The 25861-nt window shown below is 56.7% G+C and overlaps 1 protein-coding gene across 2 annotated transcripts in view; it reads right to left on the minus strand.

Moving 5' to 3' along the window:
• Positions 1–19661, minus strand: part of LOC137429638 (pyruvate dehydrogenase (acetyl-transferring) kinase isozyme 1, mitochondrial) — an 80278-nt gene extending 60617 nt beyond the window's left edge. Inside the window, exon 1 of one of the 2 annotated variants that reach the window (XM_078779664.1) lies at positions 19409–19661. In XM_078779664.1, coding sequence (XP_078635790.1) covers positions 19409–19526 — 118 coding nt within the window. In that variant the 5' untranslated portion in view covers positions 19527–19661. The remainder of the gene's footprint in view (positions 1–19408) is intronic. The other variant, XM_078779665.1, reaches the window with a different exon arrangement.
• Between the last annotated feature and the right edge of the window lie 6200 nt (positions 19662–25861).

The raw sequence follows: 25861 nt of genomic DNA on the forward strand, positions 1-25861 counted from the left end.
AAACGGTTGCTCGAGTGAGATGTGCATGGAAGAAGTTTCGGGAACTGAGTGGCGTACTGATAAGGAGGGGAGTGTCGTTGAAGCTGAAGGGAAAGGTGTATGCTGCATGTGTCAGAAGTGTAATGATTTATGGGAGCGAGGTAATGAACGTAGAGCAGCAACGAAGGCTGGAAAGGGTGGAAATGCGAATGGTTCGGTGGATGTGCGGAGTATCGTTGAGAGAGAGGGGAAGACAAATGATGAATTGCGAAAGATGATGGGAATGGAGCCTGTGATTGATGCTGTGAAGAGGAACAGGTTGAGATGGTTTGGTCATGTGTTGAGGAAGGATGAAAGTGACTGGTTGAGAAGAGTGATGGAAATGAATGTAGAAGGAAGTAGAGGACGGGGAAGACCGAGAAAGACCAGCTCCAGCAGGGAAAATGACCTGGTGTTGGCTTAGCGGTTAGGGTGCCGGCTTGGGATCCAAGGATCCTGGGTTTGAATCCCGGTCGATCGCTGAATTAACGCCAGGGGGGTTGACTCAGCCTGTCATCCTTCCGAGGTCGGCAAATTGAGTACCAGCTTGCTGGGATGAATGATCACGGTGTGTACCCCGGTTTAGAATAGGTACACCGTATCCCTGCGCATCGTAAGAGGTGACCAAGGGTTGGCGTCAGGAAGGGCATCCGGCCATAAAAACATTGCTTCAAACAGGGAACCATGATTGTCATGGGGCCCGCAAGGCTAACCCCCGCTCTAGCGGGGAAAATGGCCTTAAAACGATCATTCATTCATTTCATTCACAGGTGGACTCCAATCAAGTTGTGGAGACATCTCAAGGATGATCAAAAGAAATTGGATGCACCTGAGCTCAATATGGAGTGTCATAGCAAAGGGGATGAATACTTATTGACTCGACATTCCAGCTTTTCGTTTTCAATTATTTTGTAAACATTTCTAAAAAAAAAAAAATCCACTTTGGCATTATGGGATATTATGATGCGAAGATCAGTTACAAAAAAAAAAATCTCAATTTCATCCATTTTAAATTCAGGCTGTAACACAACAAAATGAGAAAACCCCAAGGGGTGTGAATACTTTCTGAAGGCCCTGCATCTGTCCATGATCTTTTATATCACCATTAACCCGACATAACTTGCAGGTGTCCTACACACATCTCTCTCCTCATCCCCTTACTTATTGTGTCCACCTGCTGCACCAGTGTGTCTACTTCGTCTTCCAACAGCTGATATTTTGTATTCAACATTACAAAAAGATGAGAAACTCCACACATAATACCAACACCTTGTTTGTTGGCCAAGCGTTTCAAAAGACAATGACATTCTGTGACCCTCACCGAGAACACTAGGCCAAAGGACTACTATATTTATACAATGTAACACATTCTTAACTCCAGCAGTAGGTGGGGGAGGGTCGTTGTTTGCAGTGTGGAATTTGGGAAGAGGGGAGGGAGGGAGGGATGATCTGCTGTGGTTGGCAGGGTATGATCTGCTGGGGTGAGGGGGTAGGTATAATCTGTTGGGATTGGGGGTGGGTGGTATAATCTGCGGAGATTGGGGGGGGGGGGGGGTTATAATCTGTGGGGATTGGGGGTGGGGGAATATAATCTGCGGGGATTGGGGGTGGGCGGTATGATCTGCGGGGATTGGGGGTGGGCGGTATAATCTGCGGGGATTGGGGGTGGGCGGTATAATCTGTGGGGATTGGGGGTGGGCGGTATAACCTGCAGGGATTGGGGGTGGGTGGTATAATCTGCAGGGATTGGGGGGGGGGGGTTATAATCTGTGGGGATTGGGGGTGGGGGAATATAATCTGCGGGGATTGGGGGTGGGCGGTATAACCTGCAGGGATTGGGGGTGGGTGGTATAATCTGCAGGGATTGGGGGGGGGGGGGTTATAATCTGTGGGGATTGGGGGTGGGGGAATATAATCTGCGGGGATTTGGGGTGGGCGGTATTATCTGCGGGGATTGGGGGTGGGCGGTATAATCTGCGGGGATTTGGGGTGGGTGGTATAATCTGTGGGGATTGGGGGTGGGGGAATATAATCTGCGGGGATTGGGGGTGGGTGGTATAATCTGCAGGGATCGGGGGTGGGGGAATATAATCTGCGCGGATTGGGGGTGGGGGAATATAATCTGCGGGGTTTGGGGGTGGGCGGTATAATCTGCAGGGATCGGGGGTGGGGGAATATAATCTGCGGGGATTGGGGGTGGGCGGTATAACCTGCAGGGATTGGGGGTGGGTGGTATAATCTGCGGGGATTGGGGGGGGGGGGGTTATAATCTGTGGGGATTGGGGGTGGGGGAATATAATCTGCGGGGATTTGGGGTGGGCGGTATTATCTGCGGGAATTGGGGGTGGGCGGTATAATCTGCGGGGATTGGGGGTGGGGGAATATAATCTGCGGGGATTGGGGGTGGGCGGTATAATCTGCGGGGATCGGGGGTGGGGGAATATAATCTGCGGGGATTGGGGGTGGGGGAATATAATCTGCGGGGATTTGGGGTGGGGGAATATAATCTGCGGGGATCGGGGGTGGGGGAATATAATCTGCGGGGATTGGGGGTGGGCGGTATAATCTGCGGGGATTGGGGGTGGGCGGTATAATCTGCGGGGATTGGGGGTGGGCGGTATAATCTGCGGGGATTGGGGGTGGGCGGTATAATCTGCGGGGATCGGGGGTGTGGGAATATAATCTGCGGGGATTGGGGGTGGGCGGTATAATCTGCGGGGATCGGGGGTGGGCGGTTTAATCTGCGGGGATCGGGGGTGTGGGAATATAATCTGCGGGGATTGGGGTGGGCGGTATAATTTGCGGGGATTGGGGGTGGGCGGTATAATCTGCGGGGATTGGGGGTGGGCGGTATAATCTGCGGGGATCGGGGGTGGGCGGTATAATCTGCGGGGATTGGGGGTGGGCGGTATAATCTGTGGAGATCGGGGGTGTAGGAATATAATCTGCGGGGATTGGGGGTGGGCGGTATAATCTGCGGGGATCGGGGGTGGGCGGTATAATCTGCGGGGATCGGGGGTGGGCGGTATAATCTGCGGGGATCGGGGGTGGGCGGTATAATCTGCGGGGATCGGGGGTGGGCGGTATAATCTGCGGGGATTGGGGGTGGGGGAATATAATCTGCGGGGATTGGGGGTGGGGGAATATAATCTGCGGGGATCGGGGGTGGGGGAATATAATCTGCGGGGATTGGGGGTGGGCGGTATAATCTGCGGGGATTGGGGGTGGGCGGTATAATCTGCGGGGATTGGGGGTGGACGGTATAATCTGCGGGGATTGGGGGTGGGCGGTATAATCTGCGGGGATCGGGGGTGTGGGAATATAATCTGCGGGGATTGGGGGTGGGCGGTAAAATGTGCGGGGATCAGGGGTGGGCGGTTTAATCTGCGGGGATCGGGGGTGTGGGAATATAATCTGCGGGGATTGGGGTGGGCGGTATAATTTGCGGGGATTGGGGGTGGGCGGTATAATCTGCGGGGATTGGGGGTGGGCGGTATAATCTGCGGGGATTGGGGGTGGGCGGTATAATCTGCGGGGATTGGGGGTGGGCGGTATAATCTGTGGAGATCGGGGGTGTAGGAATATAATCTGCGGGGATTGGGGGTGGGCGGTATAATCTGCGGGGATTGGGGGTGGGCGGTATAATCTGTAGGGATTGGGAGTGTGGGAATATAATCTGCGGGGATTGGGGGTGGGCGGTATAATCTGCGGGGATTGGGGGTGGGCGGTATAATCTGCGGGGATCGGGGGTGTGGGAATATAATCTGCGGGGATTGGGGGTGGGCAGTATAATCTGCGGGGATTGGGGGTGGGCGGTATAATCTGCGGGGATCGGGGGTGGGCGGTATAATCTGCGGAGATCGGGGGTGGGCGGTATAATCTGCGGGGATCGGGGGTGGGCGGTATAATCTGCGGGGATCAGGGGTGTGGGAATATAATCTGCGGGGTTTGGGGGTGGGCGGTATAATCTGCGGGGATCGGGGGTGGGCGGTATAATCTGCGGGGATCGGGGGTGGGCGGTATAATCTGCGGGGATTGGGGGTGGGCGGTATAATCTGCGGGGATCGGGGGTGGGTGGTATAATCTGCGGGGATTGGGGGTGGGCGGTATAATCTGCGGGGATCGGGGGTGTGGGACTATAATCTGCGGGGTTTGGGGGTGGGTGGTATAATCTGCGGGGATTGGGGGTGGGCGGTATAATCTGCGGGGATTGGGGGTGTGGGAATATAATCTGCGGGGTTTGGGGGTGGGCGGTATAATCTGCGGGGATCGGGGGTGGGCGGTATAATCTGCGGGGATCGGGGGTGGGCGGTATAATCTGCGGGGATTGGGGGTGGGCGGTATAATCTGCAGGGATCGGGGGTGTGGGAATATAATCTGCGGGGTTTGGGGGTGGGCGGTATAATCTGCGGGGATTGGGGGTGGGCGGTATAATCTGCGGGGATTGGGGGTGGGCGGTATAATCTGCGGGGATTGGGGGTGGGCGGTATAATCTGCGGGGATTGGGGTGGGCGGTATAATCTGCGGGGATTGGGGGTGGGCGGTATAATCTGCGGGGATTGGGGGTGGGCGGTATAATCTGCGGGGATTGGGGGTGGGCGGTATAATCTGCTGGGATTGGGGGTGTGCGGTATAATCTGCGGGGATTGGGGGTGGGCGGTATAATCTGCGGGGATTGGGGGTGGGCGGTATAATCTGTAGGGATTGGGAGTGTGGGAATATAATCTGCGGGGATTGGGGGTGGGCGGTATAATCTGCGGGGATTGGGGGTGGGCGGTATAATCTGCGGGGATCGGGGGTGTGGGAATATAATCTGCGGGGATTGGGGGTGGGCAGTATAATCTGCGGGGATTGGGGGTGGGCGGTATAATCTGCGGGGATCGGGGGTGGGCGGTATAATCTGCGGAGATCGGGGGTGGGCGGTATAATCTGCGGGGATCGGGGGTGGGCGGTATAATCTGCGGGGATCAGGGGTGTGGGAATATAATCTGCGGGGTTTGGGGGTGGGCGGTATAATCTGCGGGGATCGGGGGTGGGCGGTATAATCTGCGGGGATCGGGGGTGGGCGGTATAATCTGCGGGGATCGGGGGTGGGCGGTATAATCTGCGGGGATCGGAGGTGGGCGGTATAATCTGCGGGGATTGGGGGTGGGCGGTATAATCTGCGGGGATCGGGGGTGGGCGGTATAATCTGCGGGGATTGGGGGTGGGCGGTATAATCTGCGGGGATTGGGGGTGGGCGGTATAATCTGCGGGGATTGGGGGTGTGGGAATATAATCTGCGGGGTTTGGGGGTGGGCGGTATAATCTGCGGGGATCGGGGGTGGGCGGTATAATCTGCGGGGATAGGGGGTGGGCGGTATAATCTGCGGGGATCGGGGGTGGGCGGTATAATCTGCGGGGATTGGGGGTGGGCGGTATAATCTGCGGGGATCGGGGGTGGGCGGTATAATCTGCGGGGATCGGGGGTGGGCGCTATAATCTGCGGGGATTGGGGGTGTGGGAATATAATCTGCGGGGTTTGGGGGTGGGCGGTATAATCTGCGGGGATTGGGGGTGGGCGGTATAATCTGCGGGGATTGGGGGTGGGCGGTATAATCTGCGGGGATCGGGGGTGGGCGGTATAATCTGCGGGGATTGGGGGTGGGCGGTATAATCTGCGGGGATTGGGGGTGGGCGGTATAATCTGCGGGGTTTGGGGGTGGGCGGTATAATCTGCGGGGATTGGGGGTGGAATAATCTGCGGGGATTGGGGGTGGGCGGTATAATCTGCGGGGATTGGGGGTGGGCGGTATAATCTGCGGGGATTGGGGGTGGGCGGTATAATCTGCGGGGATTGGGGGTGGGCGGTATAATCTGCGGGGATTGGGGGTGGGCGGTATAATCTGCGGGGATTGGGGGTGTGGGAATATAATCTGCGGGGATTGGGGGTGGGCGGTATAATCTGCGGGGATTGGGGGTGGGCGGTATAATCTGCGAGGATTGGGGGTGCGCGGTATAATCTGCGGGTATCGGGGGTGGGCGGTATAATCTGCGGGGATTGGGGGTGGGCGGTTTAATCTGCGGGGATCGGGGGTGTGGGAATATAATCTGCGGGGATTGGGGGTGGGCGGTATAATCTGCGGGGATCCGGGGTGGGTGGTTTAATCTGCGGGGATCGGGGGTGTAGGAATATAATCTGCGGGGATTGGGGGTGGGCGGTATAATCTGCGGGGATTGGGGGTGGGCGGTATAATCTGTGGGGATTGGGGGTGTGGGAATATAATCTGCGGGGATTGGGGGTGGGCGGTATAATCTGCGGGGATTGGGGGTGGGCGGTATAATCTGCGGGGATCGGGGGTGTGGGAATATAATCTGCGGGGATTGGGGGTGGGCGGTATAATCTGCGGGGATCGGGGGTGGGCGCTATAATCTGCGGGGATTGGGGGTGTGGGAATATAATCTGCGGGGTTTGGGGGTGGGCGGTATAATCTGCGGGGATTGGGGGTGGGCGGTATAATCTGCGGGGATTGGGGGTGGGCGGTATAATCTGCGGGGATCGGGGGTGGGCGGTATAATCTGCGGGGATTGGGGGTGGGCGGTATAATCTGCGGGGATTGGGGGTGGGCGGTATAATCTGCGGGGTTTGGGGGTGGGCGGTATAATCTGCGGGGATTGGGGGTGGAATAATCTGCGGGGATTGGGGGTGGGCGGTATAATCTGCGGGGATTGGGGGTGGGCGGTATAATCTGCGGGGATTGGGGGTGGGCGGTATAATCTGCGGGGATTGGGGGTGGGCGGTATAATCTGCGGGGATTGGGGGTGGGCGGTATAATCTGCGGGGATTGGGGGTGTGGGAATATAATCTGCGGGGATTGGGGGTGGGCGGTATAATCTGCGGGGATTGGGGGTGGGCGGTATAATCTGCGAGGATTGGGGGTGCGCGGTATAATCTGCGGGTATCGGGGGTGGGCGGTATAATCTGCGGGGATTGGGGGTGGGCGGTTTAATCTGCGGGGATCGGGGGTGTGGGAATATAATCTGCGGGGATTGGGGGTGGGCGGTATAATCTGCGGGGATCGGGGGTGGGTGGTTTAATCTGCGGGGATCGGGGGTGTAGGAATATAATCTGCGGGGATTGGGGGTGGGCGGTATAATCTGCGGGGATTGGGGGTGGGCGGTATAATCTGTGGGGATTGGGGGTGTGGGAATATAATCTGCGGGGATTGGGGGTGGGCGGTATAATCTGCGGGGATTGGGGGTGGGCGGTATAATCTGCGGGGATCGGGGGTGTGGGAATATAATCTGCGGGGATTGGGGGTGGGCGGTATAATCTGCGGGGATTGGGGGTGGGCAGTATAATCTGCGGGGATCGGGGGTGGGCGGTATAATCTGCGGGGATCGGGGGTGGGCGGTATAATCTGCGGGGATCGGGGGTGGGCGGTATAATCTGCGGGGATCAGGGGTGTGGGAATATAATCTGCGGGGTTTGGGGGTGGGCGGTATAATCTGCGGGGATCGGGGGTGGGTGGTATAATCTGCGGGGATCGGGGGTGGGCGGTATAATCTGCGGGGATTGGGGGTGGGCGGTATAATCTGCGGGGATCGGGGGTGGGTGGTATAATCTGCGGGGATTGGGGGTGGGCGGTATAATCTGCGGGGCTCGGGGGTGTGGGACTATAATCTGCGGGGTTTGGGGGTGGGCGGTATAATCTGCGGGGATTGGGGGTGGGCGGTATAATCTGCGGGGATAGGGGGTGGGCGGTATAATCTGCGGGGATTAGGGGTGGGCGGTATAATCTGCGGGGATCGGGGGTGGGCGGTATAATCTGCGGGGATTGGGGGTGGGCGGTATAATCTGCGGGGATTGGGTGTGGGCGGTATAATCTGAGGGGATTGGGGGTGGGCGGTATAATCTGCGGGGATTGGGGGTGGGCGGTATAATCTGCGGGGATCGGGGGTGGGCGGTATAATCTGCGGGGATCGGGGGTGGGCGGTATAATCTGCGGGGATCGGAGGTGGGCGGTATAATCTGCGGGGATCGGGGGTGGGCGGTATAATCTGCGGGGATCGGGGGTGGGCGGTATAATCTGCGGGGATTGGGGGTGGGCGGTATAATCTGCGGGGATTGGGGGTGGGCGGTATAATCTGCGGGGATTGGGGGTGTGGGAATATAATCTGCGGGGTTTGGGGGTGGGCGGTATAATCTGCGGGGATCGGGGGTGGGCGGTATAATCTGCGGGGATAAGGGGTGGGCGGTATAATCTGCGGGGATCGGGGGTGGGCAGTATAATCTGTGGGGATTGGGGGTGGGCGGTATAATCTGCGGGGATCGGGGGTGGCTGGTATAATCTGCGGGGATCGGGGGTGGGCGGTATAATCTGCGGGGATTGGGGGTGTGGGAATATAATCTGCGGGGTTTGGGGGTGGGCGGTATAATCTGCGGGGATTGGGGGTGGGCGGTATAATCTGCGGGGATTGGGGGTGGGCGGTATAATCTGCGGGGATCGGGGGTGGGCGGTATAATCTGCGGGGATTGGGGGTCGGCGGTATAATCTGCGGGGATTGGGGGTGGGTGGTATAATCTGCGGGGATTGGGGGTGGGCGGTATAATCTGCGGGGATTGGGGGTGGGCGGTATAATCTACGGGGTTTGGGGGTGGGCGGTATAATCTGCGGGGATTGGGGGTGGGCGGTATAATCTGCGGGGATTGGGGGTGGGCGGTATAATCTGCGGGGTTTGGGGGTGGGCGGTATAATCTGCGGGGATTGGGGGTGGTATAATCTGCGGGGATTGGGGGTGGGCGGTATAATCTGCGGGGATTGGGGGTGGGCGGTATAATCTGCGGGGATTGGGGGTGGGCGGTATAATCTGCGGGGATTGGGGGTGTGCGGTATAATCTGCGGGGATTGGGGGTGGGCGGTATAATCTGCGGGGATTGGGGGTGTGGGAATATAATCTGCGGGGATTGGGGGTGGGCGGTATAATCTGCGGGGATTGGGGGTGGGCGGTATAATCTGCGGGGATTGGGGGTGCGCGGTATAATCTGCGGGGATCGGGGGTGTGGGAATATAATCTGCGGGGATTGGGGGTGGGCGGTATAATCTGCGGGGATCGGGGGTGGGCGGTTTAATCTGCGGGGATCGGGGGTGTAGGAATATAATCTGCGGGGATTGGGGGTGGGCGGTATAATCTGTGGGGATTGGGGGTGTGGGAATATAATCTGCGGGGATTGGGGGTGGGCGGTATAATCTGCGGGGATTGGGGGTGGGCGGTATAATCTGCGGGGATCGGGGGTGTGGGAATATAATCTGCGGGGATTGGGGGTGGGCGGTATAATCTGCGGGGATTGGGGGTGGGCGGTATAATCTGCGGGGATCGGGGGTGGGCGGTATAATCTGCGGGGATCGGGGGTGGGCGGTATAATCTGCGGGGATCGGGGGTGGGCGGTATAATCTGCGGGGATCAGGGGTGTGGGAATATAATCTGCGGGGTTTGGGGGTGGGCGGTATAATCTGCGGGGATCGGGGGTGGGTGGTATAATCTGCGGGGATCGGGGGTGGGCGGTATAATCTGCGGGGATCGGGGGTGGGCGATATAATCTGCGGGGATTGGGGGTGGGCGGTATAATCTGCGGGGATTGGGGGTGGGCGGTATAATCTGCGGGGATTGGGGGTGGGCGGTATAATCTGCTGGGATTGGGGGTGGGCGGTATAATCTGCGGGGATTGGGGGTGGGCGGTATAATCTGCGGGGTTTGAGGGTGGGCGGTATAATCTGCGGGGATTGGGGGTGGGCGGTATAATCTGCAGGGATTGGGGGTGGGCGGTATAATCTGCGGGGATTGGGGGTGGGCGGTATAATCTGCGGGGATCGGGGGTGGGCGGTATAATCTGCGGGGATCGGGGGTGGGCGGTATAATCTGCGGGGATCGGGGGTGGGCGGTATAATCTGCGGGGATCGGGGGTGGGCGCTATAATCTGCGGGGATTGGGGGTGTGGGAATATAATCTGCGGGGTTTCGGGGTGGGCGGTATAATCCGCGGGGATTGGGGGTGTGGGAATATAATCTGCGGGGTTTGGGGGTGGGCGGTATAATCTGCGGGGATTGGGGGTGGGCGGTATAATCTGCGGGGATTGGGGGTGGGCGGTATAATCTGCGGGGATCGGGGGTGGGCGGTATAATCTGCGGGGATTGGGGGTGGGCGGTATAATCTGCGGGGATTGGGGGTGGGCGGTATAATCTGCGGGGTTTGGGGGTGGGCGGTATAATCTGCGGGGATTGGGGGTGGAATAATCTGCGGGGATTGGGGGTGGGCGGTATAATCTGCGGGGATTGGGGGTGGGCGGTATAATCTGCGGGGATTGGGGGTGGGCGGTATAATCTGCGGGGATTGGGGGTGGGCGGTATAATCTGCGGGGATTGGGGGTGGGCGGTATAATCTGCGGGGATTGGGGGTGTGGGAATATAATCTGCGGGGATTGGGGGTGGGCGGTATAATCTGCGGGGATTGGGGGTGGGCGGTATAATCTGCGAGGATTGGGGGTGCGCGGTATAATCTGCGGGTATCGGGGGTGGGCGGTATAATCTGCGGGGATTGGGGGTGGGCGGTTTAATCTGCGGGGATCGGGGGTGTGGGAATATAATCTGCGGGGATTGGGGGTGGGCGGTATAATCTGCGGGGATCGGGGGTGGGTGGTTTAATCTGCGGGGATCGGGGGTGTAGGAATATAATCTGCGGGGATTGGGGGTGGGCGGTATAATCTGCGGGGATTGGGGGTGGGCGGTATAATCTGCGGGGTTTGGGGGTGGGCGGTATAATCTGCGGGGATTGGGGGTGGAATAATCTGCGGGGATTGGGGGTGGGCGGTATAATCTGCGGGGATTGGGGGTGGGCGGTATAATCTGCGGGGATTGGGGGTGGGCGGTATAATCTGCGGGGATTGGGGGTGGGCGGTATAATCTGCGGGGATTGGGGGTGGGCGGTATAATCTGCGGGGATTGGGGGTGTGGGAATATAATCTGCGGGGATTGGGGGTGGGCGGTATAATCTGCGGGGATTGGGGGTGGGCGGTATAATCTGCGAGGATTGGGGGTGCGCGGTATAATCTGCGGGTATCGGGGGTGGGCGGTATAATCTGCGGGGATTGGGGGTGGGCGGTTTAATCTGCGGGGATCGGGGGTGTGGGAATATAATCTGCGGGGATTGGGGGTGGGCGGTATAATCTGCGGGGATCGGGGGTGGGTGGTTTAATCTGCGGGGATCGGGGGTGTAGGAATATAATCTGCGGGGATTGGGGGTGGGCGGTATAATCTGCGGGGATTGGGGGTGGGCGGTATAATCTGTGGGGATTGGGGGTGTGGGAATATAATCTGCGGGGATTGGGGGTGGGCGGTATAATCTGCGGGGATTGGGGGTGGGCGGTATAATCTGCGGGGATCGGGGGTGTGGGAATATAATCTGCGGGGATTGGGGGTGGGCGGTATAATCTGCGGGGATTGGGGGTGGGCAGTATAATCTGCGGGGATCGGGGGTGGGCGGTATAATCTGCGGGGATCGGGGGTGGGCGGTATAATCTGCGGGGATCGGGGGTGGGCGGTATAATCTGCGGGGATCAGGGGTGTGGGAATATAATCTGCGGGGTTTGGGGGTGGGCGGTATAATCTGCGGGGATCGGGGGTGGGTGGTATAATCTGCGGGGATCGGGGGTGGGCGGTATAATCTGCGGGGATTGGGGGTGGGCGGTATAATCTGCGGGGATCGGGGGTGGGTGGTATAATCTGCGGGGATTGGGGGTGGGCGGTATAATCTGCGGGGCTCGGGGGTGTGGGACTATAATCTGCGGGGTTTGGGGGTGGGCGGTATAATCTGCGGGGATTGGGGGTGGGCGGTATAATCTGCGGGGATAGGGGGTGGGTGGTATAATCTGCGGGGATTAGGGGTGGGCGGTATAATCTGCGGGGATCGGGGGTGGGCGGTATAATCTGCGGGGATCGGGGGTGGGCGGTATAATCTGCGGGGATTGGGTGTGGGCGGTATAATCTGAGGGGATTGGGGGTGGGCGGTATAATCTGCGGGGATTGGGGGTGGGCGGTATAATCTGCGGGGATCGGGGGTGGGCGGTATAATCTGCGGGGATCGGGGGTGGGCGGTATAATCTGCGGGGATCGGAGGTGGGCGGTATAATCTGCGGGGATCGGGGGTGGGCGGTATAATCTGCGGGGATCGGGGGTGGGCGGTATAATCTGCGGGGATCGGGGGTGGGCGGTATAATCTGCGGGGATTGGGGGTGGGCGGTATAATCTGCGGGGATTGGGGGTGTGGGAATATAATCTGCGGGGTTTGGGGGTGGGCGGTATAATCTGCGGGGATCGGGGGTGGGCGGTATAATCTGCGGGGATAAGGGGTGGGCGGTATAATCTGCGGGGATCGGGGGTGGGCAGTATAATCTGTGGGGATTGCGGGTGGGCGGTATAATCTGCGGGGATCGGGGGTGGCTGGTATAATCTGCGGGGATCGGGGGTGGGCGGTATAATCTGCGGGGATTGGGGGTGTGGGAATATAATCTGCGGGGTTTGGGGGTGGGCGGTATAATCTGCGGGGATTGGGGGTGGGCGGTATAATCTGCGGGAATTGGGGGTGGGCGGTATAATCTGCGGGGATCGGGGGTGGGCGGTATAATCTGCGGGGATTGGGGGTCGGCGGTATAATCTGCGGGGATTGGGGGTGGTATAATCTGCGGGGATTGGGGGTGGGCGATATAATCTGCGGGGATTGGGGGTGGGCGGTATAATCTGCGGGGATTGGGGGTGGGCGGTATAATCTGCGGGGTTTGGGGGTGGGCGGTATAATCTGCGGGGATTGGGGGTGGTATAATCTGCGGGGATTGGGGGTGGGCGGTATAATCTGCGGGGATTGGGGGTGGGCGGTATAATCTGCGGGGATTGGGGGTGGGCGGTATAATCTGCGGGGATTGGGGGTGGGCGGTATAATCTGCGGGGATTGGGGGTGTGGGAATATAATCTGCGGGGATTGGGGGTGGGCGGTATAATCTGCGGGGATTGGGGGTGGGCGGTATAATCTGCGGGGATTGGGGGTGCGCGGTATAATCTGCGGGGATCGGGGGTGTGGGAATATAATCTGCGGGGATTGGGGGTGGGCGGTATAATCTGCGGGGATCGGGGGTGGGCGGTTTAATCTGCGGGGATCGGGGGTGTAGGAATATAATCTGCGGGGATTGGGGGTGGGCGGTATAATCTGTGGGGATTGGGGGTGTGGGAATATAATCTGCGGGGATTGGGGGTGGGCGGTATAATCTGCGGGGATTGGGGGTGGGCGGTATAATCTGCGGGGATCGGGGGTGTGGGAATATAATCTGCGGGGATTGGGGGTGGGCGGTATAATCTGCGGGGATTGGGGGTGGGCGGTATAATCTGCGGGGATCGGGGGTGGGCGGTATAATCTGCGGGGATCGGGGGTGGGCGGTATAATCTGCGGGGATCGGGGGGTGGGCGGTATAATCTGCGGGGATCAGGGGTGTGGGAATATAATCTGCGGGGTTTGGGGGTGGGCGGTATAATATGCGGGGATCGGGGGTGGGTGGTATAATCTGCGGGGATCGGGGGTGGGCGGTATAATCTGCGGGGATCGGGGGTGGGCGGTATAATCTGCGGGGATTGGGGGTGGGCGGTATAATCTGCGGGGATTGGGGTGTGGGCGGTATAATCTGCGGGGATTGGGGGTGGGCGGTATAATCTGCGGGAATTGGGGGTGGGCGGTATAATCTGCGGGGATCGGGGGTGGGCGGTATAATCTGCGGGGATTGGGGGTCGGCGGTATAATCTGCGGGGATTGGGGGTGGGTGGTATAATCTGCGGGGATTGGGGGTGGGCGGTATAATCTACGGGGTTTGGGGGTGGGCGGTATAATCTGCGGGGATTGGGGGTGGGCGGTATAATCTGCGGGGATTGGGGGTGGGCGGTATAATCTGCGGGGATTGGGGGTGGGCGGTATAATCTGCGGGGATTGGGGGTGGGCGGTATAATCTGCGGGGTTTGGGGGGGGGGTGGTATAATCTGCGGGGTTTGGGGGGGGGGGTGGTATAATCTGCGGGGATTGGGGTGGGCGGTATAATCTGCGGGGATTGGGGGTGGGCGGTATAATCTGCGGGGATTGGGGGTGGGCGGTATAATCTGCGGGGTTTGGGGGTGGGCGGTATAATCTGCGGGGATTGGGGGTGGTATAATCTGCGGGGATTGGGGGTGGGCGGTATAATCTGCGGGGATTGGGGGTGGGCGGTATAATCTGCGGGGATTGGGGGTGGGCGGTATAATCTGCGGGGATTGGGGTGTGGGCGGTATAATCTGCGGGGATTGGGGGTGGGCGGTATAATCTGCGGGGATTGGGGGTGGGAATATAATCTGCGGGGATTGGGGGTGGGCGGTATAATCTGCGGGGATTGGGGGTGGGGCGGTATAATCTGCGGGGATTGGGGGGTGCGCGGTATAATCTGCGGGGATCGGGGGTGTGGGAATATAATCTGCGGGGATTGGGGGTGGGCGGTATAATCTGCGGGGATCGGGGGTGGGCGGTTTAATCTGCGGGGATCGGGGGTGTAGGAATATAATCTGCGGGGATTGGGGGTGGGCGGTATAATCTGTGGGGATTGGGGGTGTGGGAATATAATCTGCGGGGATTGGGGGTGGGCGGTATAATCTGCGGGGATTGGGGGGTGGGCGGTATAATCTGCGGGGATCGGGGGTGTGGGAATATAATCTGCGGGGATTGGGGGTGGGCGGTATAATCTGCGGGGATTGGGGGTGGGCGGTATAATCTGCGGGGATCGGGGGGTGGGCGGTATAATCTGCAGGGATCGGGGGTGGGCGGTATAATCTGCGGGGATCGGGGGTGGGCGGTATAATCTGCGGGGATCAGGGGTGTGGGAATATAATCTGCGGGGTTTGGGGGTGGGCGGTATAATCTGCGGGGATCGGGGGTGGGTGGTATAATCTGCGGGGATCGGGGGTGGGCGGTATAATCTGCGGGGATCGGGGGTGGGCGGTATAATCTGCGGGGATTGGGGGTGGGCGGTATAATCTGCGGGGATTGGGGGTGGGCGGTATAATCTGCGGGGATTGGGGGTGGGCGGTATAATCTGCTGGGATTGGGGGTGGGCGGTATAATCTGCGGGGATTGGGGGTGGGCGGTATAATCTGCGGGGTTTGGGGGTGGGCGGTATAATCTGCGGGGATCGGGGGTGGGCGGTATAATCTGCGGGGATCGGGGGTGGGCGGTATAATCTGCGGGGATAGGGGGTGGGCGGTATAATCTGCGGGGATCGGGGGTGTGGGAATATAATCTGCGGGGTTTGGGGGTGGGCGGTATAATCTGCAGGGATTGGGGTGTGGGCGGTATAATCTGCGGGGATTGGGGGTGGGCGGTATAATCTGCGGGGATTGGGGGTGGGCGGTAAAATCTGCGGGGATTGGGGGGTGGGCGGTATAATCTGCGGGGATTGGGGGTGGGCGGTATAATCTGCGGGGATTGGGGGTGGGCGGTATAATCTGCTGGGATTGGGGGTGGGCGGTATAATCTGCGGGGATTGGGGGTGGGCGGTATAATCTGCGGGGATTGGGGGTGGGCGGTATAATCTGCGGGGATTGGGGGTGGGCGGTATAATCGGCGGGGATTGGGGGTGGGCGGTATAATCTGCGGGGATTGGGGGTGGGCGGTATAATCTGCGGGGATTGGGGGTGTGGGAATATAATCTGCGGGGATTGGGGGTGGGCGGTATAATCTGCGGGGATTGGGGGTGTGGGAATATAATCTGCGGGGATTGGGGGTGTGGGAATATAATCTGCGGGGATTGGGGGTGTGGGAATATAATCTGCGGGGATTGGGGGTGGGCGGTATAATCTGCGGGGATCGGGGGTGTGGGAATATAATCTGCGGGGATTGGGGGTGGGCGGTATAATCTGCGGGGATCGGGGGTGGGCGGTTTAATCTGCGGGGATCGGGGGTGTAGGAATATAATCTGCGGGGATTGGGGGTGGGCGGTATAATCTGCTGGGATTGGGGGTGGGCGGTATAATCTGCGGGGATTGGGGGTGGGCGGTATAATCTGCGGGGATTGGGGGTGGGCGGTATAATCTGCGGGGATTGGGGGTGGGCGGTATAATCGGCGGGGATTGGGGGTGGGCGGTATAATCTGCGGGGATTGGGGGTGGGCGGTATAATCTGCGGGGATTGGGGGTGTGGGAATATAATCTGCGGGGATTGGGGGTGGGCGGTATAATCTGCGGGGATTGGGGGTGTGGGAATATAATCTGCGGGGATTGGGGGTGTGGGAATATAATCTGCGGGGATTGGGGGTGTGGGAATATAATCTGCGGGGATTGGGGGTGGGCGGTATAATCTGCGGGGATCGGGGGTGTGGGAATATAATCTGCGGGGATTGGGGGTGGGCGGTATAATCTGCGGGGATCGGGGGTGGGCGGTTTAATCTGCGGGGATCGGGGGTGTAGGAATATAATCTGCGGGGATTGGGGGTGGGCGGTATAATCTGTGGGGATTGGGGGTGTGGGAATATAATCTGCGGGGATTGGGGGTGGGCGGTATAATCTGCGGGGATTGGGGGTGGGCGGTATAATCTGCGGGGATCGGGGGTGTGGGAATATAATCTGCGGGGATTGGGGGTGGGCGGTATAATCTGCGGGGATTGGGGGTGGGCGGTATAATCTGCGGGGATCGGGGGTGGGCGGTATAATCTGCGGGGATCGGGGGTGGGCGGTATAATCTGCGGGGATCGGGGGTGGGCGGTATAATCTGCGGGGATCAGGGGTGTGGGAATATAATCTGCGGGGTTTGGGGGTGGGCGGTATAATCTGCGGGGATCGGGGGTGGGTGGTATAATCTGCGGGGATCGGGGGTGGGCGGTATAATCTGCGGGGATCGGGGGTGGGCGGTATAATCTGCGGGGATTGGGGGTGGGCGGTATAATCTGCGGGGATTGGGGGTGGGCGGTATAATCTGCGGGGATTGGGGGTGGGCGGTATAATCTGCGGGAATTGGGGGTGGGCGGTATAATCTGCGGGGATCGGGGGTGGGCGGTATAATCTGCGGGGATTGGGGGTCGGCGGTATAATCTGCGGGGATTGGGGGTGGGTGGTATAATCTGCGGGGATTGGGGGTGGGCGGTATAATCTACGGGGTTTGGGGGTGGGCGGTATAATCTGCGGGGATTGGGGGTGGGCGGTATAATCTGCGGGGATTGGGGGTGGGCGGTATAATCTGCGGGGATTGGGGGTGGGCGGTATAATCTGCGGGGATTGGGGGTGGGCGGTATAATCTGCGGGGTTTGGGGGTGGGCGGTATAATCTGCGGGGATTGGGGGTGGTATAATCTGCGGGGATTGGGGGTGGGCGGTATAATCTGCGGGGATTGGGGGTGGGCGGTATAATCTGCGGGGATTGGGGGTGGGCGGTATAATCTGCGGGGTTTGGGGGTGGGCGGTATAATCTGCGGGGATTGGGGGTGGTATAATCTGCGGGGATTGGGGGTGGGCGGTATAATCTGCGGGGATTGGGGGTGGGCGGTATAATCTGCGGGGATTGGGGGTGGGCGGTATAATCTGCGGGGATTGGGGGTGGGCGGTATAATCTGCGGGGATTGGGGGTGTGGGAATATAATCTGCGGGGATTGGGGGTGGGCGGTATAATCTGCGGGGATTGGGGGTGGGCGGTATAATCTGCGGGGATTGGGGGTGCGCGGTATAATCTGCGGGGATCGGGGGTGTGGGAATATAATCTGCGGGGATTGGGGGTGGGCGGTATAATCTGCGGGGATCGGGGGTGGGCGGTTTAATCTGCGGGGATCGGGGGTGTAGGAATATAATCTGCGGGGATTGGGGGTGGGCGGTATAATCTGTGGGGATTGGGGGTGTGGGAATATAATCTGCGGGGATTGGGGGTGGGCGGTATAATCTGCGGGGATTGGGGGTGGGCGGTATAATCTGCGGGGATCGGGGGTGTGGGAATATAATCTGCGGGGATTGGGGGTGGGCGGTATAATCTGCGGGGATTGGGGGTGGGCGGTATAATCTGCGGGGATCGGGGGTGGGCGGTATAATCTGCGGGGATCGGGGGTGGGCGGTATAATCTGCGGGGATCGGGGGTGGGCGGTATAATCTGCGGGGATCAGGGGTGTGGGAATATAATCTGCGGGGTTTGGGGGTGGGCGGTATAATCTGCGGGGATCGGGGGTGGGTGGTATAATCTGCGGGGATCGGGGGTGGGCGGTATAATCTGCGGGGATCGGGGGTGGGCGGTATAATCTGCGGGGATTGGGGGTGGGCGGTATAATCTGCGGGGATTGGGGGTGGGCGGTATAATCTGCGGGGATTGGGGGTGGGCGGTATAATCTGCTGGGATTGGGGGTGGGCGGTATAATCTGCGGGGATTGGGGGTGGGCGGTATAATCTGCGGGGTTTGGGGGTGGGCGGTATAATCTGCGGGGATCGGGGGTGGGCGGTATAATCTGCGGGGATCGGGGGTGGGCGGTATAATCTGCGGGGATAGGGGGTGGGCGGTATAATCTGCGGGGATCGGGGGTGTGGGAATATAATCTGCGGGGTTTGGGGGTGGGCGGTATAATCTGCAGGGATTGGGGGTGGGCGGTATAATCTGCGGGGATTGGGGGTGGGCGGTATAATCTGCGGGGATTGGGGGTGGGCGGTAAAATCTGCGGGGATTGGGGGTGGGCGGTATAATCTGCGGGGATTGGGGGTGGGCGGTATAATCTGCGGGGATTGGGGGTGGGCGGTAAAATCTGCGGGGATTGGGGGTGGGCGGTATAATCTGCGGGGATTGGGGGTGGGCGGTATAATCTGCGGGGATTGGGGGTGGGCGGTATAATCTGCTGGGATTGGGGGTGGGCGGTATAATCTGCGGGGATTGGGGGTGGGCGGTATAATCTGCGGGGATTGGGGGTGGGCGGTATAATCTGCGGGGATTGGGGGTGGGCGGTATAATCGGCGGGGATTGGGGGTGGGCGGTATAATCTGCGGGGATTGGGGGTGGGCGGTATAATCTGCGGGGATTGGGGGTGTAGGAATATAATCTGCGGGGATTGGGGGTGGGCGGTATAATCTGCGGGGATTGGGGGTGTGGGAATATAATCTGCGGGGATTGGGGGTGTGGGAATATAATCTGCGGGGATTGGGGGTGGGCGGTATAATCTGCGGGGATTGGGGGTGTGGGAATATAATCTGCGGGGATTGGGGGTGGGCGGTATATTATCTGCTGTTTTTTTTTTCACACAACGCTTCAACCGACGGGTGCACTCCGAATCGAGCAGGATTGGTAAAAGTGTGTACACGTGTACACGGGTACACGGGTTAAACAGACAAGCTTACCGAAGTCCAGAAGCTGTTTCATGGAAAGCGGGGACGGAGAGAATTTGGAATAATACTCGATCTTCCCAGGAATGCTAGCTAGGGAAACATTTTTGAGGAGAAACCGGACGAGGCGCATCGTGGGTTCGGGACAGAGGAACAGACAGGTAAAGGTCGAGATTTGGTAACCGGGGAGAAGTCGACGGAGAAACAAATGGGAGGAAGAAAGAATGGGCGGTCCTTGGATGTCTGAAGTAAATACGATGAACCAAATGTTACCGGATGTAAAGACTCATCAAATGATGTTTGGAAGAATGAATGTGGTTGTTATCAAAATTTAAAGTTCTACTGCTATTTAATTGGTCCCTGTTCATTTTGATTGAGAAAATTAATTCGAATTCAAATGTTGAGCTCGGTGGTGCATTGTGGGTCCGCGGGGCTCGGACGTATATAATAAACCAGTTAATTTGTCGACGCCATCTTGGAGTTCCAGGAACGCGCGGGATGGGTTTCGGAAACGTATCCATTGATTTAGTTCTGTTCTCAGTTATCATAAATAAAGTCGTACGTTGATGACGTGTTAATTGGCTTTAATTGAACCAACAGTTACAACAGACCAAAGGGAAGGAGGGGTTAATTATAATTGTTGCACAGATATTTCATAATGACGTAATTACATAATACGTGTCGATTAGATGCAAACGTCTCGTGTCGTACAGCCCAATTACAATTAGCGAGACATCGATGATCACGTGGCGAGGCAATTCCTTGTCCCTCTTTAACTTTTTATGCCTTGGATTGGAATCCACTGATTTCCATGTGAACTGGATAGGGTGCCTAACGTTAATTGGTCGAGTGGTCCTGAAGCCACCGGAAGCGCTCCATCCACGGTCCTGAATCCACCGGAAGCGCTCCTTCCGCGGTCCTGAATCCACCGGAAGCGCTCCATCCCCGGTCCTGAATCCACCGGAAACGCTCCATCCGCGGTCCTGAATCCACCGGAAGCGCTCCATCCACGGTCCTCAATCCACCGGAAGCGCTCCATCCGCAGTCCTGAATCCACCGGAAGCGCTCCTTCCGCGGTCCTGAATCCACCGGAAGCGCTCCATCCCCGGTCCTGAATCCACCGGAAACGCTCCATCCGCGGTCCTGAATCCACCGGAAGCGCTCCATCCACGGTCCTCAATCCACCGGAAGCGCTCCATCCGCAGTCCTGAATCCACCGGAAGCGCTCCATCCGCGGTCCTGAATCCACCGGAAGCGCTCCATCCGCGGTCCTGAATCCACCGGAAGCGCTTCATCTGCGGTGCTGAATCCACCGGAAGCGCTCCATCCACGGTCCTGAATCCACCGGAAGCGCTCCATCCACGGTCCTGAATCCACCGGAAGCGCTCCATCCCCGGTCCTGAATCCACCCGAAACGCTCCATCCGCGGTCCTGAATCCACCGGAAGCGCTCCATCCACGGTCCTCAATCCACCGGAAGCGCTCCATCCGCAGTCCTGAATCCACTGGAAGCGCTCCATCCGCGGTCCTGAATCCACCGGAAGCGCTCCATCCGCGGTCCTGAATCCACCGGAAGCGCTTCATCTGCGGTGCTGAATCCACCGGAAGTGCTCCATCCACGGTCCTGACTCCACCGGAAGCGCTCCATCCACGGTCCTGAATCCACCGGAAGCGCTCCATCCACGGTCCTGAATCCACCGGAAGCGCTCCATCCACGGTCCTGAATCCATCGGAAGCGTTCCATCCACCAAATTCCTTCTCCCACAACACAGAAAATCCTGTTTGCATCAACACAAATACTCGCTTCAAGGTGCATATTTCCTATGAAAATGCCACCTTCCCACTTGATAAGTTGATTTTACTCCATTCCCACTTGTTTTTAGTCCATTTCCGAGTTGATAAAAGCATTGTTATAGTGTTTATGAAATGTCATTGTTTGCTACTTACGGTTGTAAAATCCGTGACTGTCATGATCAAAAGTGAAGAGGAATCACATTTCATCGATAAAGTGTCATTCACCTTCGTTTGGCCTATGATCCAGCTTGCGGGAACTCATGGGAGAGCAAAGATGGTGGACAAATGGCTTCAAAAAATGAGCTTCCCCATCTATCCAGTTAGTATATAGATCAGTGTTGAAATGCACACTGTTCTATAATTCACCCTCTTTGTAATGTGTGTGGCCATCCGAGGATGATTCTCAATATTTTCTCTTTCACGGGTAAAGTTTCCTTAACCTCGCCCGTGTGTGCATACAAGATACGCCTATGGTGAGGACAGACGTGTGTGGGGGGAAAAAAGCGAAGAAGGTGCATGCCTTCTTCTAGAAAGGGGGGGGGGGGGGTGGGGGAGGGGTGATCTGGACTCTGGACAAAAGGGTAAACGTTGTGAGAGACCTCAGCGAGTGTTTTGGGCTGGTAGGATGGCCTGGAGGTACACACACGTCGCCTCTAAGCCGTCTATTCTGGGTTTGAATCCCGACCCAGCTATAAACTGTCATCTTGGTGTTTCACAGTCAAGGTGATTCATCAATGTGCGTCGTCCCTTGGATGGACGTTAACCTGGGCTTCCCGTCTACTGGCGCTAGTTGACAGACATTAAAGATCATAGGGTGTTCTTTCGAAATTAGTAGGGGAGCTTACCTCTGCTGCGGAGCCTATTGGTGAAGCTTAGGGCTCCTTCATATGCCCTCCACCCCATAAAAATTCCCGACTATGCCTGTGCCCGTGGGGCACTAGAATTGACCTTTGGCCCGGGTGCCACCAACCCTAACTCCGCCACCAACCCTACATCTGAGCTATCTGGATGACACTGACAAAGGATGGAATTTTCCCACACTTCAGACAAATTTCAGGCTCATTTATTACAAATTCAGTTCATTGAAACATTATAGAAGCTCGCTGAGCGCATCAACCACAACTCAACCACCACACCGCCTCAACCACAACTCAACTATCATGCCGCCTCAACCACAATCACCACACAGCCACAGCAGACGCCTGCCACCACCTTCAAAGCAACGGGAACAACCGCGCAATGCACCAGCGGTGGACACTTTGAACCTGGTCCTCTCAGACCTCGATAATATGAAGTGCAAATGTGCACTAATCGCTCGGTAACCTTTATTTATATTAGTAGCTCTGACGCTCCACTTGCCTGTGATGGCATGCAGACACCGAGCACATTCGCACCTCAAAGGCGCAGCCGAAAAATACCAGCTCCGTGTTAAGTGAGGAGTTCCGAGCCATGGGTCATTTGGGGTGGTAATGACGCAATTTCCATGACAGCAAACTCGTGAGGAGAGTGATATCACTCAGGAGCTCATGTGTGCACCAATGGGCTTGCCGCAATCCCAGTAACCATGCCTTGAGATGTTCCTGATTCCTGCCAAAGCTCTGCACCCACAAGCCAATATTTAAGCAGTGCATCCCAGACTTTCCGCGGGTGATTCTTGGCTTGGTCAGGTGGGATGCTGCAAAAGGCAGAAACGAGCTGGAGCGAGTGGGATGAAGCTGTGGAACAGAGTTGGTAGGATGGAGCACTGGGCAAGCGAGTGATCTCGGTGCCGTGCAGGGAGCATTCTGTGGTGAAAAAGCCGGGCAGATTATCACTTCACACATTAAGTTAATTTTTCTCCTCACACGTTCTTTGTATTTTCTAATCATCTGCTATGGACGCACAAGAGCTCAACAAAGGCAAAACTGCCAACCGTTCATTTCAGGGCAACCTCACTGATACGCACCTCTTTCCAACAGCCTCCTTGCACCTCACACCTCTTCAACACGCATCTTAAACACCAGTATTCCTCCTTCCCCACCCTCTCCCATCCCAGCCCCCCCAACAGTGAATGGGCAGCATGGGCTCATCCGTTTGCTGAGAGGTCGCAGAATCCTTGCACAGCTCTATCTTCTTTTGTTGTCTACATTTCCACGTGATGAGTCTGTTGGGTGCCTTGTAATGTTATTTTGGTAAGGAGTATAAGCAAAGTAGATCGGGTCAACTCTGCTCTTTGTCCATTTTTGATTGCTTGTACATGAAATTGCTTTTCTTACATATATGCTTCACCTTGTCCCCACCATTGTAAATAAACCCCCTCCTTGTTGATTGTTCTTCCAATCTGTTTGTGCCTGTCCTTCATTTCATTGGTCTAGTTTAGTCCACATGTAGTGTTAGCCTGGGAGGTTTTATTCCCCAACTAATTGTCTCCAGTCTATGTCCGATGTGCACTGGCAGTTTTTGCTTGGCTAAATTTAATTAAACCTTAAAATATAAGATCAATGCATATCGAGGGTGAGACCCCGTTAAAAAAACCACGTGACGCACAGGTAAATGGTAATTGGACGGCGGACCCTGGTAGACTAATTGGCGCTTGCGGTTGATGAGCAACTCGCTGGGATGCAGTTATCCGTGCTCGGTGGCCTCAGGTCCAGTAGGCCGGGAGGAACTGAGGCACCCCCTCTACCTTCTCCTCGTAGTAGATCCCGAAACCCGTGGCTGTAACAATATATTTGATATTTAAAACGACAAAAAGATCTGACGCAGACACATACGTTTTATACCCAGGACATACATTCTACCGTTGATGTTTTCACATGACTGTAATTTACTATCTGTGCAATTGTCTAATGTATAAAAAGAAAAACGAATTGAAGTCGAGGATTTGAAACTTGTATATGCAGTATTAAAACACTTTACAGGGAAACACATGGACATTGTAACCAGGAAGTTCATCCTTTTTCAATTAGAATTATACAAGATCTTCTACTACTTCCAAATTAAGAATTGAGAAAATATTAATTGAATAACATAAAAAGTGAATTTTAAAAGTTTTGTAAGGAGTACATTTGTGGATAATAAAAAGATAAATTGACAGATTATATTATCTTGTGTGAATCTAATGAAATTGGTTTGGACTTGACAAAGCTGGTGTGCTTGATCCAATTACACTTGTGATTCCAGAAAGATTACGGGAACGGCACTTGGTAGGGAGCATAGCTCTGCCAACAGTTTACGTTTTGTATTTTTATTTTTTATTTTTTTTGTATACAAGATCGAGGCTCGTGAAAGAGCGAACATTAATCACACAGAAGGACAAACAGACACATAAAACAAATAACATCGGGAGCGGTAGACAAGATGGGGAGAGAGGGGGAAGGACACAAACACAACATTTGAGAGCAGGGACCGAGAGACATGGAGACATGGAGAGATCTGTGGGAGGGAGAGGGCTTTGGGGGGGAGGCATGTGAAGGGGGGGGGGGGGTGGGAGAGGTATAAACATATGGACACTGCCAGGATTTCCAGGAAAGAAGTTGGAATTTCAAACAAGGTGGATCTGGGGTGAATTAGTGGGGGTAGAAAAGATCAAGGTTTTGGATGGGGGAAGATAAGAGATGGTGGTGAACAGCTGTTTTAAAGACCTGGAGGGAGGAGAGGGATTGAAGGGAGTGTGGGAGTTTGTTCCAGAGGCGGGAGAAAAGAGGAATGAAAGAGTGAAGGTGAGCAGAGAGCCGAGATTTCGGCAGTTTAACCATCAGAGGGTTGCTGGCAGATCTTGTGCGACCTGTAGGAATATTTGGGGGACAGAGCACAGAGAGAGCTGGGGGAGCAAGGCCGGAGAGGAGTCGGTAGAAGACAGAAAGACCACCTACCTGCCTGCGGTGAGTGAGTGAAAGGCCCTCAGAGATAGCTTCATCGCGGGAGATTCCAATGATTTTGAAAGCTTTGGATTCAACAGCGTGAAGCCGAGCCAGGTGTGAGGCAGGAGCACCAGCCCATAGGGGAGAACAGTATTCCATTGAGCTGCGGATGAAAGCCTTGTATGTGGTGAGGAGCTCAGGTGTGCCGAGGAAGGACTTCGCACGACGGAGGATGCCCAGTCGGCGACTGGCTTTGGAGGCCAGCTTGGAAATGTGGTTTTCCCAAGAAAGATCATGGCAGATAGTGAGACCCAAAAGCTTGAGCGACAGAACTTCTTGGAGAGGATTGTTGAGAAAGTAGATGGGAGGGTTGTCCAGTCGATCTTTTCGGAGAGACATAGTAAGAGAGTGAGATTTGTCAGGATTGAAAGACATGTTCCACTTGTTTGACCAGTCTGTGATTTTGTCCAGGTCTTCAGAGAGTGAGGAGGCTGCAGTATCTCACTGATAGGCCGGATCCGGACTCGGACCTCACCCAAAATTTAATCGGCCTATTCTGGTCAGTCCACCCAAATCATGCACCATGTTTTGTCATGATCCGTCCAAATGTACTTTGAAATATCGTGCTATACAGTAGATCGTTTTTGGCCAATGGTGAAGATTCACTTAAAATCTTCGTATCCGGATTCGGATCTTCACCAAAATCTAATCAATTCGTCCTTGTCACACACCCAACCTGTCCACCAAGTTTTGTCTGAATCTGTCCACAACGTTTTGAGATATCCTGCTTACAGACAGACAGACGGGATGAAAAGATAACCTCTGTCCACCAT

Source organism: Myxine glutinosa, chromosome 6 (genome assembly GCF_964187855.1).
Source record: "Myxine glutinosa chromosome 6, kmMyxGlut1.1, whole genome shotgun sequence".
NCBI lineage: Eukaryota > Metazoa > Chordata > Myxini > Myxiniformes > Myxinidae > Myxine > Myxine glutinosa.